Source organism: Cinclus cinclus, chromosome 20 (assembly GCF_963662255.1).
Source record: "Cinclus cinclus chromosome 20, bCinCin1.1, whole genome shotgun sequence".
In the NCBI taxonomy this organism is placed as follows: Eukaryota; Metazoa; Chordata; class Aves; order Passeriformes; family Cinclidae; genus Cinclus; species Cinclus cinclus.
In genome coordinates this window covers 8,868,240-8,885,915 of record NC_085065.1, presented here as the reverse complement: position 1 = coordinate 8,885,915, position 17,676 = coordinate 8,868,240, and the positions used below count along the sequence as shown (strand labels likewise).

The window sequence follows — 17,676 nt, the reverse complement described above, 5'->3', positions numbered from 1 at the left end:
TTTAAGATGATTTCTCTTCCAAATTCCAAACACCTGCTCCCACATCAGCAGTCATGACAAGTATCTTGGCTAAATGACAGATCCAAGGAAAGGACAACAGAAATCAGCATCTTTGAGTCTAAGAACACAGAGTTAAACATCCAGTATTAAGGGCTACTGAATAATGCAGGACTGAGGGGATCGCAGGACGGTTACCCTCGTAATTTTATTAAGGGAGAACAGCCTGTCATTCCCTCCCTCCGAATCAGTGTCGGATGACAGAGGCTGGATCATCTATACAATGTTGTTAAGTGCCTTGCCACTGGCGAGGAACACAACACCAGGGCACTCGGAAATCATCTCTGCTCTGATGTCAACATCACAGCTGGCACACGCAGAGCATCCCCCCACAGGAGACAGGTCCTGAGCAGGGCTGACTCTTCGCCTGCTAACATCAGAAAAACACCTTGGTGTTCCCACTGAGAAAGAGCTCATTCACCTACATCTGACGAGCAGAGAATGACCTCAGAAAGACTATAGTACTCACACTGCAGAGAGCATCTTTTCTTAAATGAACTGCAGTGGCTCAGCATAGTTCAGGCTGCTTTAGACTACAAGAAACTATCCAATGCAGCTTTGTGTCTAACCTCCGTGCAAATATCAGGTACATAAAGATGAAAGAGAACATTATCCAAAGCTGGTATTCAGAGCCTCAGTGACCAGTAAAGCTGGTTAACTCTGTTCAGTTTTGGAGGTCAGCAAAAGGAGCACACTTCACACATTGCACTACATGCTTGGTCATTAAACAAAGGCTTATAAAACCATAAAGTCACTGTTGCTTGCAAGTGTGGTGTATTTTTGCATGATCTTGTTTGCTTTGCAGTAGGAACAAAAGTTAATTAGTTTTCACAGTTTTATTACTCCACATGGTCAAATAACAGTCTGGAGATTCCAGTCAGCTGGAATTGCATAAGGCTCAGAAAATTCTTACTATGCTTTTCAGGACTGTTCACTAGGGTCATAGATCAGCAGCCAGCAAATGACTTTCTGGCTCTTCTTGGCCACCAGTACCAACACTAAAAGATCCCATAAATCAGTGCAGCAATGGCAGCTCTCAGCTCATGGAGCACAGGGAGAAGATGGAAAGATGGAAAACACTGTTTCAGATACATTAAAACAATTCTTTGGGAGGAATTTTGGCTATCACTACCCTGGGACAAGCCACCCAGAGTACTGGTCTTGTTGAAGGGGACTTTGGTTCATTAAGTCCTGGAGGAGACTACACCACAATATTTAACATGTCAAAGGCACATCCTGCACACAACACATATGCAGAAGACCTGCCCAAACTGTTCCCAGGGCTGGCAAGTCCAAGTATGATAAAGCAAACTTACAGCTTAATAAAAATTCTGCAGACATTTTATTTAGGTTGGAATGAAGTTATTCCTCCAGCCATGGTCTCCAGGCACAGCCCAGAGACCAAGGACAGCAGCAGCAATAGCAGCAACAGGATCATCTCCCATGCTCTCCACAGCAGTCTCCCCCAAAAGGGCTGCCTAAATGCACAAATCCATGCAAAAATAAACATTTTCGCAAGACCTAAATACTATTGTCAGAGGACATATGAAGGAAAATGTTTGTGCCTTGCCTGTTGACAGGGAGGAGAACAACCCAGAGGCAGAAATCCAGTGATAGTGGGACTGTGTGCAAAAGCAACTCCTCTATCAGTAACCAAGAGGGAGTAGCTGAGGGAAGAGGCAGCAGCTCAAACGGAAGAAGAAGCAATAAACACTTTGATTTTCCTCCCCAGGGAAAAAGACAAGGCTAAAAACCAGCATCATTCCATGGAGGCCACCGCCTGCAGTGAGAAAAGACGCTCAAGTCCTAATTCCCATTATTTCTCAGTGTGAGGGTAAATGTGAGAGGAATGGCAGGAAGACAAGCATCTGGCTCTGTCTTAGAGCCCCAGGGCAGAACTAAAAACCCACCTCTCTCTCTGAATTCCTTAGGGCACACCCCATTCTGACACCAACCCCAGCAAAACATACATTTATATCACACACATAAACAATCCAGGACAATTGGCACACTTGCTTTCAAGTGCTTGACTAAACCAAGTCAGAGCATTCAGGATCAGATCCTCCAATAGTTTTTGTGATGCTTCCAGTTTTTCACCTTCTACAATATTGATCCCTTCTCAAGAGGCAAACAAGGCTACATCTCACTGGCTGTAGGCTGCCATCAACAGACACTTCCACTACCATTGTACATCACAAAAAATACACTACATAAACTAGGGACTCCATCATCACTGGTACCTATTTGTGAAGGATCGCTGAGGCAGAGGTGTTTCCTCAGGGAACACTGCCCTGAAGAAGTGCATCACACCAGAGGTTTGATGATAGTCACAAACAGCTCTGCCTCCAGCTGTATCATTCATCTTTCTCCATCTCTTTCAACTCAGGAGACTCCAGAGTATTTGCTACTGACAAAGTATGTCAAATATCAAAGAACATGAAGAACAGTTCCTAGGGGCAAGACTGATCTTGCTTGTTTAACATCAGTTTCGTATATTGTTACTCTTCTCACCAGCAACATAGGGTCACTGCAGATGGCTGTTCCTAAGCAACAGGAATGGACACTAAGAACACAAATTCTCTGTGTCTTGCTAGTGTGGGGTTTTATTTTTAAACTTGAAAGAATTGAAGGTCCAAGTGAGACTCAGAGGGATTACAAACATTTAGGACTTTCACTACACTTTTCACCAAGAAATATTGTCTCTAATGAACAGAATATTCCCTGTTTCACCCTGAGCAGCCCAATCAGGGTTGATGCCACTACTCAGGAGACTGGGAGAAGGAAAGAAGTTCTACATCTTGAACAGGCAAACACAAGGTTTGAATCACACAAAAATCCAGGGCATTCAGAAATCAACTTTTCTCAGGAGCCTCTATGTACAGTGGTGCAGGAAAACAGCCCATCAGCTGAATCCCATCAACTTTGTCTCATGGTCTGTTAACTGATCTCAGTTATTATTCAGTTAATTAACTGATTTCAGAACAACACATAGTAAAACACCCAGTGAAGACACAGAAAGAGATCACGGGTTCCTTGGCTGCTGTCAAATTCAAATACTCCCACAGCTGCATTTAATTTGCAAACGTGCCCCAGTATTTTTGCACTGACTGCAAACACCAGAAAGCAATGGGAATGTCACACTTCCTACTGTAGAGGAGAAACATTTGTTTTGTCTGGTAGAAAGTAACTTCAAAAGTCCTGTAAATGTTACAGGTGTAAGTGATGATGGTGTAGAAAAGAACTTTCAAACTGTTTCCACTCGCTAAGCAGCTGGCTTGTTCCTCTGGAGACAAGATGATCTCTTCCCCTTCTCTGTCATGACAGCACACAGCCACAGAGCACAATGCACCAGCTGATTTGCAAAACAGCATCAATCCACTCTGTATTTATGGCTTCTTCTCCCCTTTCTTTCTAAACATGCAGGCTTAAATGTTTTTATTGCTTCATTGATTTTCTATGTGCAAGACAGGATTTGAGAACAATGCATTAGCAAGAATCTATGTGCCTAAATCCCATCCCACACATTCAGCTGAAATGGCAGAGTGCAGATTCCAAAGCCCCCCACTGCAGCTGGGATCAGGAAGAGACACATGGCTCTGGACACAGCTCAGCATCCCTCTTGGACACTGCACTCCAAGTGCAGGTTTCTAGGCTCAGTCGTGGAAGGTACACAAATGTGTAATGAGGAGGAAGCCTCCTGAGGCTTTTTACAAATCTAAAGACATCAAGCTGCCAGTAACTCATGAGCTGTGTAAGACTGACTCAGCCCCCATGTGTTTTTTGGTGTGTTTGTTATGACTCCTTGAAACATTTCAGGAGATGCTTGCTTTTACTGGCACAAGCTTAAGAGTGCTGTGTTTGCTATGCTGCCAATATCTGGTTCATATTGATGGCTTCTATTCCCAACATTTTACACTAGTCAAGTCAACAGTCTGTGTACAGGCTAGTGGGATTGGAGAGAGGAGTGTCCAAATAGCCAGGGAAAGGAGAAATGATGGAGTAGCTGATCACAAACCTTTCACACTGTAGGGAAGGTGTGAATACAATCTCAAAGATACACATTCAGTGTAAGGGCTGGCTGGTGCTCTGTGTACAGAGGTATTCCATGATTAAGGTGGAACCTGGGACATTTTTGCTGTTCATCTTGCAAGGGGCAGGAAGATCATTAATATCCTCCATGCGGCTTTTTCATGCTGGCTTATCACTCAGGGTATTGTGGCTAAAAGCCAAATTTAGGTATAAGCCTTGAAGTGCTGGGAGATTGCCATCCACTGTAACAACACTGGAGATGGACACAGGTTACTCCAGGCATGGTAAAAGACATTATCCTGCAGAAGAAATAGTCTCTTGGACATATATTTGCTGTTCAATAACTAAGTTTCCCTCCTTGACTGAGGGAAGGATAAATTCCTCTTTACCAGGTTATATTCAAAAAAACCTCTGGCTGAAGGCAGTGAGGAACTGATAATCCAGAAGGCATCAGCAAACCATTCTCCTTCAGCAAAAACAGATCCTCTCCTACCAGTCCCTTCTTCCCTTCAAGGCTATCCACAGGGTAATGAATTTGAAGGGACTCTTTTTATTTTTCCCCAACCCCACTACCCAAAGTGGAGGAGTCAAAGGGTTAATGCTGCATGACAAAGGTCAGCCCAGTTTGGGGAGAGAGGAGAAAGGGAAGCATTGTGGCCAAAGACAGCAGCTCGCTGTGACCACAACTGCCACTTGAGAAATGTAAAGTGATGGTGCTGTTCAGAGAAAGGGCCTGAGAGCCTGGCCTAAATCCCAGGGCTTTATCAATCACAAAAGCCCAGCCCACTGAGTCATTAATCGTGTGCTCCATGGCTGGGTGCCTCAAAGAGCAGCAGATGACACATGCCCAGCTGCTACTGCCGCCCCTCCTCAAGGTAGTGGGGCAGAGGCAGGTGCACTCCCAGTGCCCTCTGCTCGAGACTAATCCATTCTCCCTCCTTGTCCTCTGCCTTTCATCTCCTCCAGCAGCCCACGCTGACAACTGTAAATGAGATTAGACTTCAAGGCATGGGGCAGATGCAGAACCCCCTCTGTGCATTGCCAAGAGACCCTTGTAGATTTTAAAATGTCTCTCCCCTTCACAATGCACAGCTTGGCGGAAGGGGAGAAGGGGACACATTTCTTGTCACGCTCTCAGAAGCGTCTGATATGGCAGACGAGGCAGACACTGGTTTGGGGCCTGGGTCCTAATCTGTTATCACCATGGACAGTCTTCCCACCAGCACCTCTGCTTCCCCAGTCACCTTAGCAGTAGTATCAAGTTGATGACTATTTCCCAATCACAGTTCCATAGCCTCCTATCTGCAGCACCATTCAATTTAAATGTGGACAGATGTCCCAATAAACACTAAAAGGCAGTAACGGTCAAAAATTCAGGCAAGCACTTGAAGGCTACACACAGGCCCTGCCTACCCTGCTGCTATCACTGCTGTGATTTCCTATTCTTTCTATTGCAGTTTGTGCTCCACCTGCTCCCAGGGATCCAACAAACCAGCAGTGAGACACAAGTTGTTTGTTAGAGAAAGAGGTGAAATCTCAAGGCACAAACCACTGCCTACAGCTCAGTCAGACCTGCCTGGAGAGGTCTTGCAGCCACAGCTGGCAGGGGCCTGCTAGCAACAATAGGCAGGGAAATTTTTCAAAGTGAAGGGTCACATTTAGCTCAACAGTGCCCCAGTAAATAAACTGGAATTTCTTTGACAGTGTGGGAAATAGCTCTGCCTGCCTGCACTAAAGGATACCCAAAGAAAAGGGGCAGTTAACATAAAAGATCATTAAATTCAAAATAATTCCTTTCCTTAGTTACCACCAACCATGGTAATAGCTGCCCCAATTTTATGGATTGCTCTGCAATTTCAATTGTGCAGGAACCAGCCCTGGATTTAAGGCAGCTGCAAAGTCAGCATCTTTTAAAGCATATTTTAATGTTTTATGAGACCATGGAAGAGCAGGTTCAGCTGCACCCACTGCTGGTAGTGTCAGCAACTGAACTCTCCCTGGCAAGTGCATGTCTATCTCTACAGCCTTGTTTCTGAGCTCAAGTTTTCCATTAGCTGCCTACACAGACTGGGTAACTTGGCATCTCTCTGCATTCCCCATAAACTCTGTTCATCTGTTGCCATCACACCCACGTACAAGTCTCAGGGAGGAATGTAGGATTTCTAAAGCAGCTGCAACGAAAACACAGCCTGGATTGACAAGCAATATGATCAAGGTGTTGAGCCAGTGAGGAGAGTCTTTTTGGAGAGTTTTGTGTGTGTCTATTTAAAACAAGTTTGTTGTCATGACTACAAACCAGGCTATGGGTGTGAAGAAGTGAGAACTCCAAGATGAGGGCTGATAATGCTAATTCACCCTCAAAATCTCAGCAGCCACAGGGATGGGAAAACAGAAGATGATACAAGCTCTTGGCATCTAACAAGGTTAAAAGCCATCTTCAGAAGGCTGGTCTGTCCCGAGAACAAACACTGTGTCTCAGATAGCCCCTTTCACCCAGCCCAGACAAGGGCTGGGTAACATCAGTGAGCTGCAGTCATTGCCAAAGCAGAGACACTGGGGACATGGAGGCAAAGAACTGCACCTGAGGCCCTGGGAGAGGACACAGCAAAGCAGGAACAGTCCCTCAGGACACTCATCTGCAGACTCACTCTCCAACCATCAGGCAACTTGGCTTCAGCAAGGACTGACACATTCTCATGTCTGAGTGCAAAGCAATTAACAGATCTTATTAGCACAGAAAAGCATGAAAATGTCAGCAGCTACTCCTGGGATTGTCGCATTTTCAACTTTACCAGAAGATTAGCAAAAAAATGGGGCTTTGGCCACTAAGGAAAAAATGAAGGAAACCCCAAGTGATTGCAGACGGATGGAGAGAGCTTGCTCTGCTCAGAGCTCAGATTCTTCAGAGACAGAACAGATCATGCCTTGGTGCAGGCTCTGCAGAAGGCAGCAGATGCGGAGCTAATGTGTGTGTGGGGGGTGTTTATGAGCACAATAAATAAATGTATGAATCCCTATAAAAGTTCCCATATAAAAGTGAATTAGAGCTGCCTGAGGGCCATGGCCTTATAATAAAAACCACATCTTGCAAGCACAGTATGAGGCAGCAGCTGAACTGTAACTGTCTGGCTGCAGCACTGAAGAGCTGTGAGTCTGCCTGTTCCCAAACTCCTGGGTGAAGTGCTGACCCCACTAAATCCAGGAGGAATTTTGGTACTTGCTTCAGTGTACTCAGGATTTTGTCCTGGGAGGTGCTTGTTTGAACCTCAATGCATAGGAAGCAGTTCTGGGTCTGACTTTTTGTTGAATTTAAGTGCCTTTACTTCATAATCAATCTGCAAGTGGCTAATGATCTTGGCTTGAGTCACAGTTCCTGGTGTGACAAATTAGAGCTGGATAAAAACAAATAAAAAATTCCTCCAGAAATCATGGTCAGTCACTCCTGTCTCCTAAGCAATCAAGCAAAAAAGCACTGCTTTATGGCTGAGCAGCAATTTTTCCATCAATAAGTTTTGAATTTTTAATTTAAGCTGGAAGGGGGAGCATAGAAAAACCAAACCCCTTAAATTTTGCATATCTAAACAGAAACCTGCTGCTTTTTTGTCAGTAAACTTAAACAAAAGTTTTAAAAATACCTACTCAGAGAAAAAAAAGAAAAGCATTAATAATTTCTTTCCCCTCTCAAAGGTTGTTTGTGCACTGACATCTCCTTCACAAACTCCTGGGATGATGGAGTATAACCAACAAGGCCCTTGCAGACTACCAGCCTGAAAGTTCCCAACTACTCTTTAACACTTTCTCCAGAGCCTTCTGTTGCTCTCCTGGCAGGTGGTGAGTGCAGAGGTCCATTTGTCTCAGCTGAGAGGGTGGCTCTCAAACCTCAGTCCTACCCCATGAGTCACAAATGCACGTGCACCCTGAGCCACCCATCTCCACTCCAAGTACACACCCAGCCAGGTCCTGACTTCCAGGGAGCATTGCAACTGTTCCAGGGTCAACACACAGACTTTCTCTAGTTATTAAGACTGTCCTCGTGTTTCACATGGATGCCAATCAGAGCTAAACAAAGTGCTCCCCTCTCCTCCTAGAACACTGCTGCTGGGAATTGCAACCGTGTTCCATGACAAACAGCATCTTGCAATTCACTTCAGGACTAATTGCATTGCTTTGCTGATATAATGCTTCAGGAAGATGTCAGCTTTGCCCACAGGCAATAAGGACATTATTGATTCATTCAGGATTTATGTGTAGTTGTCACAGGTTGCATTCTCTTTGATAATAAGCCTTACACACAAGGTTTAAAATTCAGCTGCAGCCCTAATTGAAAGATAGCTAATTACTGAAGGTCTGCCTTTACAGCCTGTTCCATTGCTACTGGGCTAATGTTCTGTACATCCAACAGTCAAACTCTCCCTTCCCTTAAAAAGAAAAAAAAAACAGAAGGAAAAATCCCATCTACTATTCAAGCAGTCCAATGGGAAATTACAGATTCCTCTCTTTGAGCCCAAGGTAGCTACCAGCCAACAGCCCCGCCCCACAAGGACTCAGTGACTTCAAAGGATACTTGTAGAATAAGACTCCAAATTAAGGCCAGTGTTGGAGACAGGAGAATTCAAAGTGGATGGAACAAACATTCAGCCCAGATCACAAGCAATTTATTGTGCACCTACCTGTTCAGTGGCAGCATCCCCTATGAGCCCCAGCGAATTCAAACACACCACACAATTTAGGTGTGTTCAACAATCATAATACCTAGCTCCCAACCACTGGCTGACTGTGCCACAGCCAACTTGCTGCAGTCCAGACACATGGAATAGCAGTTGGACACAGCTAACTGGGTATAAATGAGCAATCATCAGAACAGGCAGCCCCAGCTAATAGCTGAATGATAACAGAACCCCCAGGGTACCAAGGACATCCTTCCATAGGCTGTGTCACAGCTTTTGGCTTTGTAATTCAGCCAGACACAGAGGCAAGATTATCACCTCATAAAGCAGGGATGAAATCCCATCCAAACTTAATTACCAGGATGATCCCATCAGAGCAAGCTCCCTTACAGAAGGTGACATTTACATGCATGCACAACAGCACAGAAGTTTATGACATCAAGAGTGCTGCAGTTTAGAAGCAAATCAACTCTAGAAGAATCCCTCTGTTTATAGCTGCTGCACATTTCAACCCAGCAGGTGGAAGGGATACCACAAAGAAAACATATCAGTTAAAACAGCTAAAAGCATCTAGAACCCACAACCCAAAATCTCAGCCTCTATAGTTTGGAACTCTTCAGAGCTGTGCTCACTTCAGCCAGCTACAGATCTGACCCAAGGCATTTATTCACCTGACACAACCACAGTCTTTGGTACAGAAGCAGATTCTTTGCTAATCCTGTGCAAGTTTAAAGCAGCAGGTCCTGCCTCAATGATGTAATCCTGCAGAAGTCAGTTTAGCAGCTGGGGAGCCATTTCAAAGAACACTGTGCTGGTTTTACAGGTCTTAGTCTGCCTGCCTGAAAGAGTAGAAGATCCTTTAATCCACAAGCAAGGACAGCAGAACTGGCAGTAAATAGAGCACCTGCTGCAGCACCTTGGTTTGGCCTCTGTGCTGCCAGGGATGGGCTCACTCCTGTCCCTGGTTCCTCTGAAGAGGAACTGAGAGAAAGGCCCAAAGCAGCCTTGATAATTACAACTTGCACACCAGCATCCTGGGAACTGGGAGCATGCAGCACATTACTCCTAGGCTGTATTTTAAATGCAGGGAAAAGCTAGTACAGGCAAAATTAAAAAGAGGCTAGGTTCTTTGCTCACAAGACAGAGAGAATATATCAGCTGTTCACATACCTGATCAAATAGGGCTTTCCAGTGCTGAGAGGTAGCATAAGGGAGGAAAAAGAATAAAAAGGAGGTATAAGAGCAGCGACATTAACATGCAGTAAACTGTAGAAGTATATTCTAACAGAGAAATAACCAAATGATTTAATGCCATTTCCAACATCCTTCTTCATCCCAGAATCACCTACCCTTCCGGAGGAGGAGGCAGGGGAATCTACCAAACACAGGGAGAACAGTTTTCACTTACAAATCCAAATTAGGATGAACTCAAAACATTCACGTGTTAATTCTGTTTTCTCCCGCTTTGTCTATTTGCAGGCAAGCAAGGAAAAAGAGGTTTTTACTCACAGAGATCAAGAAAGATTTTTGTACAGTGAGGGAAGGGACAAATTGGCAATATTTTTCCAGATCATTTTCTGAGATGCTGTGGCCCAACATTGACCCATCAATTGCTTTGCTGGGTTGTCAGAGCCCTGTCTACTGCCTGTTCCTGACTCTGGCTTTCTGCAGCTTTTAGATAACCATCAGTTCTCTGAACCACATATGTCCACATCTGAAAAACAGGTAAATCCTCTTGTGCAAGGTGGGAGGGTGGAAGGCTGGAGAGAGCCCATTGCAAGGATTTACCCCACATCTTTTGTTCTATCAGATCTGCCTTAAATGCTGTATAGGAGGAAGCTCTAATTCAATGTTCACAACCACGTGAACGCTCCACAAGTCCTTGTCACTTGGAAGCAGAAAAAATAAGCTAGAAACTGGCTCTGCTTTATGTTTTGTAGAGAGACTGATGTCAGCTCACCTCCCTGACCCAGACTTGCTGCCTCACTATCCCATGAAACAGAAGAAATTCCCAATGAATTGTTTAAGGCTCTATCTATCCTGGATTTAGAGGCCAGTTGAGAAGACAGCAACTTCCATGGGGCAGCACTGGGGTAACCACTGGCTTAGGATCCCCAGAAACATTTGCACATTTCTAGCTCCGTTATGTGAAGTGCTGTTCAGTTGAACATATTTTTTCTGCCTCATTCACCTTCCCAGAAAAAAAACTAATTGAGTAAAACAACAAATATCAGATTCTTCTCACAGTGCTATTAGCAAAGCAGAAATCTGGTAAGAGTCTAATCTGGCCCTGGAAGAAAATTTCCTTTCACATGGTACGCAAATCTAAAGCAGAATTGACTGGATAGACATTGGAATATCAGGCCATTGAATTCCTTTTCATTAGTAAAGTTGTTGGCTCCCCTCCTCCCTCTGTCTCTCTCCATTTGTAAGCTCCCATCTATCATCATAAATCAGCCAAGCACTTTAAACAGAACACTTTGGGATTGCCTGAATCCTGGCTTTATGGAATGCTGCTCTGAGAGCTACAATGACATCACAGCTGAACTGTTACACACTGTCAAGGCTGTGACAGCCAAACCTCCACTGTATTATATTTTTGTAGTTAATAGCACATACAGAACTGACCTTGTGTCAGTCCTTGCTGGCCAGGCCAGAGAGCTTCCATCAGGTTTTCAGATGTAATAGCCACAACACAAAATCAACCCCCAGTTAGGTCTTGGGGGCACACAGAGCAGTTGAAATTTTCAGAGATGATGCTCTGTAGCCTGCTTGTTTCAGCAGGAAATCTTGCTGGAGTAGAAGGAGGGCATTTACATTGCTTCCCACTTTTCTGACTTGCAGATGATACATGATACCTCAGGCTTCTGTCACATCCTCTATTGCCAGGTCTCAGCAGCTTCCCATACCCAGGGCGGCTGCAGGCTTTAGTTTTGTTGATTATAAAAAACAGGGTACCAGAGTCAAATAACAATGCAAGTAATGGTGAGGCACTGCAAGCTGGATCTGACCCAAGCTGTCCTACTTCAAGGTCAAGCAGCAAGGCAGCAACGAAACTGGGATGAGAATCTAGACTTCATCAGGGACAGCTCCTGTCCCAGGAGCCCCATCCTGCCAGGCATTCAGCATTTCAGCATCTCCTGTGCCCCCTGGCAGAATTTAATTTCTAATGGCTGCGTTTGTGTAGAGGTTGGAGCAACTCCAAGGGGCCCACGTGTATCACAACAGGAAATCTTTCTTGTAGGACCATCCAGACAAGCACAAAATTTGCCAGAGAAGAAAAGGTCACAGTCTGGTGTAAGCAAGCACTGGGATTTTTGTGAAAGCTCCTGGAAAGCCACCCTTTCCAAATCAAAGCTACACACACCCCTGAGTCAGGCATCTCCTCTTAGGACTGTCTGGCAGTGTTGTAGCAGAGGTCAAACTGCATCACACGCTCCCTCCTGACTGCACTGTGCTCAGGAATACAGACTGGGGAATGCAGCTCTAGCAAGCAACTGCACTTCCTCCGCTACCCTCTGGGAGGAAAATCAAACAGCAAACGAATTCTACGTGATTCAGAAGGAAGGGCTGGGGGGTGAAGAGCAGGCTTTGTCCCTAAGCATGCCTGGGCAGCTTCCTCCAGCAGCATCAAAAAGGTAGGGAGAAGGCTGAGGGGATGCACCATTGCTGGAGGTTCAGCTCCCAGGTGTCCCTGTAATAGTCGTGAAAGCCCCGAGCTAAAGCCCGCTTCAGAAAGACATTTAGTATCTCTGCTTTTTGTCTGACAGGCTGAAACAGACACTGCATTTAGGCGGCAGATTGAGGAGACACTTTGCAGTCCTCATCCCAGCCGAGTTTGCTGGGAAGGAGAGCTGTGAGCAGTCCTGGGATGCACCAGGAATGCAGGATCTCTCACGTTCACTCCCTCCCAGACAGGTGCAGGGCGAGCTCCTGCCTCCGGGTCCGGCAGATGCAGAGCAAGTGCCTCAGCTCTGCAGGCACTGCCGCTCAGCACGGCAGGAGCAGATCTGGAGTGCGCAGGACCCCTCCGCGCCCTTCTGGGCTGGGTGAGCAGAGAGCCGGTGCCAAGTTATCCCACTCTCACGTGCCATCAATGCTCGGAGTGGGGAGAGAAGCCATCAGCCCAGTCGAGCCGAGGAGAAAACTTACTCGACTGTTTGTTGTTCGGGGGCTGGAAGAGGGAGCAGCTCCCGAGCGGGAGCGTTTCACATCTGTCACCCTCCGGTGGCTGCGGCGCTGGAGAAGCTCTCTGTCCCCTGGCAGCCCCTCGAGCCAAGGCGTCAGCCCCTCTCCAGAGTCCCGTCCGTGCGCAGCCCGCTTCCACTGTCCGGCCAGCCGCCACTCGCTGGCATCTCCCCACCGGACGCGGGCACCGAGCGAACCGGGAGCCTGTCAGGGCCCCCGGGGCTTGGGAGCCGCGGCCCCGGGGACGGAGCCAGCCCGGCGGCTGCCGGAGCCCGCAGACACCCAGCGGCGGGACGCGCGTAGGGTGGCGGGAGAGCGGCGGGGACGGCGGCTTTCCCTGGTCCTGCAGGGTCACCGGCCCCGCTCCTGTGCCCATGCCAGGCTTCAGCTATGAATAGCATGAGCCGATTATCCCGGCCGGGGGAGAGGGGGGAAGACACCGAGCGAAGGAAACTTACATCCTCTGCGGCCATAGGTAGGACATCCTCGGAGTCCAGCACCTCGATTTCTTCCGCCTCCGAGCTGGCAGCCACAGCAGGGGAAGAGCTGGCGTGAGGCTCCGGCAGCCTGTCTCCCATGCTTGGAAACGGTCCCCCTCCAGCCCCCGCCCCCCTTCTCCCCAGATCCTTAAAGAAATTAAACCTAGCTGCTGGTTGGCAAACTTTCAAGCGCAGCCGAGAGGGGAGGAAATCCTCCATCCACGGAACATCCAATTAGCGCGGGTAGCGGCGGCGGGCGGAATCCCGGCGGCCGAGCTCCGGCCGGGGCAGTGACCCCTCCCCGCCTCCCGCCTCTGCGGCCGGGCGGTGCCCCCGGCCCGGGCACGGCCGGCGCCTCCCCCGAGCCATCGCCCGGGGACGGGGGTCCGCCCTTCCCGGCGCGGGGGAAAGCCGAGGGCTCTCGGAGGCAGACCCCGGAGCTGCGGCACGTCCGAGGATGCGGGCTGGGCGGCAGCGCGGGGAGCAGGGCCGGGTGGCCCCTGCCTACGGCCGGCGCCGCCTCCCACGGGGCGACCCGCGGAAGCTCGGCCGGGGCCGGCACCGGGCAGCACCTGCGGCGGGGGCCGGCCTGCTCCAGCCCTGCCCTCCTGCCCGCGGACAAGTGACCAGACGTGCCGGTTCATCGGGGCTCTCTGCAGGCGACTTCTCTGTCCCAGAGTCTTGTCGTGAGGGGCTGGTGTGGGCTTTTACATCTTTTGCCATCATTATTTGTTCCTGTGTGTCAGGATGGGCAACTTAACCATCTGGAGCCTGGATTAGGAACTTGAGGAATGCCTTGACTGCCGGCAAAAATCCAGCAGTTTTAGCTTCTTCCAATCAATTACAGAAATAGCAGGTTGGCGAGGGGGAAGGGGGAGCAGAGCCAGGCTGATCCGCATGGTGCCAGTGCCTCTTGCTTCCTGCTAAAAGCCAGACAGAGCACAGTCAGAGCAGAGTCCAGCACCACAGCCCATATTTTCTTGATGGGAAGGTCCAGTATCAGGTCAGACACACTTCAGCCACAAGCTGGAAGTCCCTTTTTTCTCTACAATCTGTTTAAAAATCAACCAACCACAAAAACAAAAAGTAAACCAAATCCGGCTAGAATACCTCTGGAAAAGGAGCAGGATCTCCCATCCTGCAGGAGCAGAGCAGACAACAGAGAAGTAAAAACCTGGACCTGAACAGAACTTTTCCAGCTCAGGATTCAGGTAGGAAAATGACTTCTGAGAAGCACTAACCCACTTCACTTGTACAATACCACTCCTGCCAAAATATTCCAGGCACTAAACAGCAATTATACAAACAATCTCTTTTTGATTGAAAAACTAAACCTCATCAAAACTTCAAAACAGATGGATAAGCAAAAATATGCTATGCCAACAGAAAGAAACAGCAGTCATTTAAAGATGTCTGTAGAGGGGAGGGAAGCGAGTTTTTAGAGTAAAGAGAGAATAAATGAGCTGAATTTCAGGGGTAACAGGTTCCACTCAGTTGGGGACTGATCTCTGATTCCAGATGCTAGTGGGAAAATGCCGACTGTGAAATCTAACATGAATGCAATCAACAACAGGGAGAACCTCAAATCTCCTTACCTTAACACCAAACTCCCACTGAATTGGGAAATTGCTACAAAAATACAAGTTTATTTCACTCCTCTAAGGACTGGTTTTCACTAGTGATAATGATAGTTGTTGGTTTTGTTGTTTTTTTTTTTTCCCCAGGAAAATATCTCTGCACATTGCACATATGAGCTAGTGCTGTGCTATAATTGCCACAGAAAGAAAATTAGCAGTATTCTAATGAGGAGTTTTGTTACAGACAAATATCATCTTACAAGTGTGTGAGAGTCTCTTAATTTAGAATGTCATTTCTCCCCACTGCATACCCTGGTGACTCTACCTCGGAAGGCAGTAATTGCTAGATAAACTGGGAGTTTGTGGGCCACCCCAGAGCAGATGCAGACAAAAGTAAGGGCTTCAGAAGAAACACAGACAGAAAGGACTTGAGATAAAAACCCCAATGCATTTCCACACTCAGTCATATAGGCAACTTTTATATTCCAAATGATGCAAACAAAATGTAGATGTACATCCTCCCTGCATTGGAAGTGGCTGAAAAGGTCAGCTCATGAATATGCAATAAACCCCCCTCAAAGCAGGAACCCAGTCAACATCTGTTAGCTAAGCCCTCTAGAACAAATCTAAACAGTTTGTTCACCAGTTCTTTCTCTAGCCAAAGGAGCCCCAAAGGGCTTTTACAGAACTTCCCAATTCTGACAATTGGAACTGTGTGGAGAAACCTACCCAGCTTGATTTCCATGCCAGAGCTCAGCCAGCTGGCCAGACTTGGGAGGCAACTTCTGAAGGAAAATGCAGCATTTTGGATCAAAACCCCAAAATGCTGCACACAAACACAACCTTAGGAGGAAATTAGACAGCACATACACAGCTGGGACTGGATGAGGCCTGTCAAATTAACCCCCTCAGACTCATGAAAACAGCAAAAAGCCTCTAAGGACCACAGATTGAGACAGGGGCTTAAACTCAAGACCAAAAGGTAGCAGTGGTAAAGGACTCTTCAAGCATCATACTCCTTGTGCTGGAACAACACAAGTTTACCTTTCAGAACCAATATAAATGAGACTATATGTGTTACCATTTGGCTTCTCCCTGACTCATGGGTACTCTCCCTCCTGAAGGGAAGGAATAGTGGGAAAAATAAAGTCCAGCCTCTTCTGTGATCTCTAACTTGTGCTGAAAGACCATCCTCTTGACCCTCCCTATTCCATGTTGTACTTAGAACTTTCCAAGTCCAGCGCTGAAAAAGCACTCTAGTCTTTCTACCTGCAGCCCTCTTCTGCCACAGTAACTGTTATTGGTTGCAGCTGGTGGTCTTTTTGGTTACAGTCAGGGAAATAATTAAATCTGGCATCAACAGACATCTTTTTGGGGCAGTTATCTTAAAATGGAGCTCTCCTATCAGGTCAGCCTTGTGGTATTTTAAGATGTGTCTGCTTTTTTTTACCTGTCACCAGCTGGGATCACAGCACAGGTTCCTTACTAAACAAAAGAATTGTTTGAAATGGAGACCAATTAGTAACTCAAAGTTAATTTCCAACATAAAATCAGGTCTTCCTTAATATTAATTCTGAACTGACAAGCTTACAGACAAGAGGTCAAAGCTGAGGGGTGAAGGATGTGTCTCCAAGGAAGATGAATCAAGATCTTTGTCCTCTCAGTGACTTTATACCATGGTCAGGCAATTCACGCATCAGACTGAGCAGGAAGAAATTGAGTCTGGTTGTGGAAAGTACAATGAAAGAAGTTGTTAGAAAATTGACAGCACCAGAAGAAAGAAAACAGATCACTGTTGAGAGTAAGTGGACTGGGGTACTGTTCCTTCTTCCCAGCACTTAATTGCAGTAGCTAACTTTTGGACATTCTTCATTATATACTCCATGAGAAGAAGAATTTCCTCTCACAGGAACTCTTATCCTCACAGGATCCAGGAGGGCTTGGCCAGTGGCACCGGGGCTGCCTCAGTGAACACCGACAACCTGCCTGGAAAAGGCCAGAGCAGACCTGGATACCAAGACTTATATGCTCTTCCCTAAGAAAATTCCTGGCCCCAAACCACTGTGGAAGGCCTGTTTTATATAAGGAGGCAGAGATCCAAACTGTCTCTCACCTGCGCTGGCCGCTTCGGGCGTGAGGGTGGGCAGGCAGCGCCTCAGGGCCGGGCTGGGCAGGGCAGGGCCGGGCCGGGCAGGGCTGGGCAGGGGCGCTTCCCTCAGGGGGGCGGCAGAGCCCGCTCGGGCCGGGCTCACGGGGCCGTTTCCCGCAGGATCTCCCCTCAGCCCGTGCTCGCGGGGCCGTTCCCCGCAGGATCTCCCCTCAGCCCGTGCTCGCGGGGCCGTTTCCCGCAGGATCTCCCCTCAGCCCGTGCTCGCGGGGCCGTTCCCCGCAGGATCTCCCCTCAGCCCGTGCTCGCGGGGCCGTTCCCCGCAGGATCTCCCCTCAGCCCGTGCTCGCGGGGCCGTTCCCCGCAGGATCTCCCCTCAGCCCGTGCTCGCGGGGCCGTTCCCCGCAGGATCTCCCCTCAGCCCGTGCTCGCGGGGCCGTTTCCTGCTCCCGCCGGTCCCGGGCTCAGCGCGGCCCCGTGAGCTCGGCGGCAGCGCCCCCTGGCGGCCGCTCCCGGGTCCCCCGGGGGATTCCCTCGGGAGCATCCCGGGACTCCTCACAGCTCCCCAGGAA

The 17,676-nt window shown here is 47.9% G+C and overlaps 1 protein-coding gene across 2 annotated transcripts in view; it reads right to left on the bottom strand.

Annotated features, from left to right (window-relative positions):
- Positions 1 to 13,519, bottom strand: part of RHBDL3 (rhomboid like 3) — a 54,849-nt gene extending 41,330 nt beyond the window's left edge. For both annotated transcript variants that reach the window (XM_062506272.1, XM_062506273.1), the window contains exons 1-2: positions 13,400 to 13,519; positions 9,924 to 9,947 (exon numbers count right to left, since the gene is read on the bottom strand). In XM_062506272.1, the coding sequence (XP_062362256.1) occupies positions 9,924 to 9,947; positions 13,400 to 13,519 (144 nt within the window). The remainder of the gene's footprint in view (positions 1 to 9,923; positions 9,948 to 13,399) is intronic.
- Between the last annotated feature and the right edge of the window lie 4,157 nt (positions 13,520 to 17,676).